General features: G+C 34.5%; 1 protein-coding gene across 6 annotated transcripts in view; it reads right to left on the reverse strand.

Annotated features, from left to right (window-relative positions):
• Positions 1 to 274: 274 nt before the first annotated feature.
• Positions 275 to 3,253, reverse strand: part of LOC106878344 (zinc finger protein 135-like) — a 34,737-nt gene continuing 31,758 nt past the window's right edge. For all 6 annotated transcript variants that reach the window (XM_052977693.1, XM_052977694.1, XM_052977695.1 and 3 more), the window contains one exon: positions 275 to 2,929. In XM_052977693.1, coding sequence (XP_052833653.1) covers positions 1,037 to 2,302 — 1,266 coding nt within the window. In that variant the 5' untranslated portion in view covers positions 2,303 to 2,929 and the 3' untranslated portion in view covers positions 275 to 1,036. The remainder of the gene's footprint in view (positions 2,930 to 3,253) is intronic.

A 3,253-nucleotide genomic window follows, 5' to 3' on the forward strand; every position in this document is an offset into this window, starting at 1 on the left:
ATGGTGGTGATGAAGTGGGCGTTCAAAGTACAAGAATGAATAGGGTAGAGGGATAGTGAAAGGGTGAACAGATGGAAAGTAGGCAACCTGTAATGATATAATCTGTAAGGTCACAGAGAGGGAGAGGTGGAATAGGAAGTGAGTGAGAATTCAAAGCAGCAGAATGATAATACAGTAGACAGGAGAAGGACAACAAAAGTGACATGATGTTGGATAATTTGCAGGAACAGGTGGGTAAGAGTGGGGGAGGCATAATGAAAGACATACAAACATAGTGAATAAATGATTTTTATTAGAAATATTACAGTAGTAAGTGACACACTTATGTTGAAATAGTTGTAGTTATATGTAAAATAGCATTATATTTTCTTTCCTTTGTGAATACATTGATGATTTTAAAGTTATCATAGAATGAACATTGACAAAAAGTGTATCTTGGTTTTACAGCACATGTATGGCATGCCTATGTAATGTAAAAGGTGATTAAACGGCTGGCATAAGGAAAAGCATTTAGCTTTAAAAGATCATTTCAAAATGGGGAAACAAAATGAGATTGCTTATTAGGTAAAGTTGAGGGTATCGCTTCAGCAAATAAAAAACGGTCTTGAGAGGTTTATTGTTGTGTGAGGTAATGAACTTGGACAATAATACAGTTACACTTCCAAGTGAATAGCTAAATGGAGAGCTAACTCACTTTTGTTAGAGAATAAATTCCCACAGATATGCAAATGCTGTGACTTTTCTCCTGTCTGAATACATTTGTGAGTACGAAAAATGTTTGTTTGAAAAGATGATATACCATAAAACTCAGTGATATATTTTTTCTCTTGCATATATGAGTAGTTAAATTAAACCTTGAAGTGAATGATTTACCACAGATATCACAGATGTATTGTTGTCTTCTATGAAAACGTTTGTGACTATCTAAGGAATTTAAATGAAAGAATGATTTACCACAGATATCATACTAATATAGCTTCTCTGTATGAATGTGTTTATGCTCATTCAAGTAAGTACTCACAGAGAATGATTCACCTCAGGTTTTGCACTGATATGGTCTTTCTCCTGTATGAGTACATTTATGTGTAGTCAAGTGACGAGATTCAGGGAATGATTTACCACAAACATCACAGGGATATGGTTTCTCACCAGTATGAATACGTTTATGTTTAGTCAAATGAGCACTTTGAGAAAATGATTTATCACAGATATCACAGTGATATGGTTTTTCTCCTGTATGAGTACGTTTGTGTTGACTTAAATGACCAGTTTGAGAAAATGATTTACCACAGATATCACAGTGATATGGCTTCTCATCAGTATGAATGCGTTTATGGTTAGTCAAATAAGTATTTAAAGAAAATGATTTATCACAGATATCACAGTGATATGGTTTTTCTCCTGTATGAGTACGTTTGTGTTGAATTAAATGACCAGTTTGAAAAAATGATTTACCACAGATATCACAGTGGAATGGCTTCTCTCCTGTATGAGTACTTTTATGTGTAGTCAAGTGACCAGATTCAGAGAATGATTTACCACAGACGTCACAGTGATACGGCCTCTCACCAGTATGAATGCGTTTATGTATAGTGAGACCATTATTTGTAGAGAATGAATTACCACAGATATTGCACTGATATGCTTTTTCTCCTGTATGAGTACGTTTATGTTTAGTCAAGTGACCAGATTCAGGAAATGATTTACCACAGATATCACAGTGATATGGTTTTTCTCCTGTATGAGTACGTTTATGTCTAGTCAAGTGAGCAGATTCAGAGAATGCTTTACCACAGGTGTCACAGTGATATGGTTTTTCTCCTGTATGAGTACGTTTGTGCTTAGTCAAGTATTCAATTCTAGAGAATGATGCACCACAGATATCACAATGATATGGCTTTTCACCTGTATGAATGCGAATATGTCTGGTTAAGTGGCGAGTAGTAGTGAATAATTTACCACAGATATCACAGTGATATGGCTTCTCACTTGCATGAACATGTTTGTGTGTAGAGATACCATCCTTTCTAGAGACTGATTCACCAGAGAGACCACAGTGATAAGGCTTCTCTCCTGTATGAGTATGTTTATGTCTAGTCAAGTGACCAGATTCAGAGAATGATTTACCACAGATGTCACAGTGATATGGCTTCTCTCCTGTATGAGTACGTTTATGTGTAGTCAAGGGACCAGATCCAGAGAATGATTTACCACAGATGTCACAGTGATATGGTTTTTCTCCTGTATGAAAACGCCTGTGTAGAGAAACCATTCTTTCTAGAGAATGATTCACCACAGACATTACACTGATATGGTTTTTTCTCTTGTATGAGTATGTTTGTGTTGATTTAAGACACCAGATTGACAAAATGATTTACCACAAATAACACAGGGATATGGTTTCTCACTTCTATCAATTCATTTGTGATTCATGAGGTTACTTTCCAGAGAAAATGATTTTTGACAGATACCACAATGGTATGAGGATTTTTCCGTCTCTTTTTGCAACTCTTCAACAGAATAATAAATCAATTCTTTAAGTCTGTAACATTAGCCATTGTTTCAATAATTTTCTTCTCTCAGGACAATATATATTTTTTTTCAGATTTCATTTTTTATCAATTATTTCTTTCAAATGTTTCACAGCTATTTTTCCCATCAATACTGATTTTCATCAATATCTGAAGATGCCACAAACACATTTCAAACTTCATCCAAATTTATTTATGAGAATACATATTGTACATAATGCAGACTACAGTAGTGAAATGCTGCCATTAATCTCCATTCAGAAGAAATATTTCCCTGTAGTTTGCCATAGAGTTATACATTTGTTGCATGTAACACTTTTGTTTAGTCTTTAAGAGATAACAGATGTTGATGATGAATCTGATGTAAGCAATTCTTTCATGTCACAGTTTCTGCTATTCTGAAACAACAGAGAAACAACAGTATAAGATATAGAGGAATCCAAGTGAACTTTACTTTTCAATTTTTCTTTATTATAATTACATCACACACCATAGTTTAAAACCTATATCTTATACATGTATGTCCAGCAATCAAACACACTACCTTATGGTTGCGAGCCAGATGCTCTAACCATTGAGCCATTCACTGTACGTACACAAATGAAATACATTCTACATCTTAATGATTTCGATTTCTTAGTAAAAGAGGAAACAAGTCCTACTTCAGAACCTACATCATGGTACTCATTGTAAATACAACACAGAAGGTATACATCTTCATA

Source organism: Octopus bimaculoides, chromosome 28 (genome assembly GCF_001194135.2).
Source record: "Octopus bimaculoides isolate UCB-OBI-ISO-001 chromosome 28, ASM119413v2, whole genome shotgun sequence".
NCBI lineage: Eukaryota > Metazoa > Mollusca > Cephalopoda > Octopoda > Octopodidae > Octopus > Octopus bimaculoides.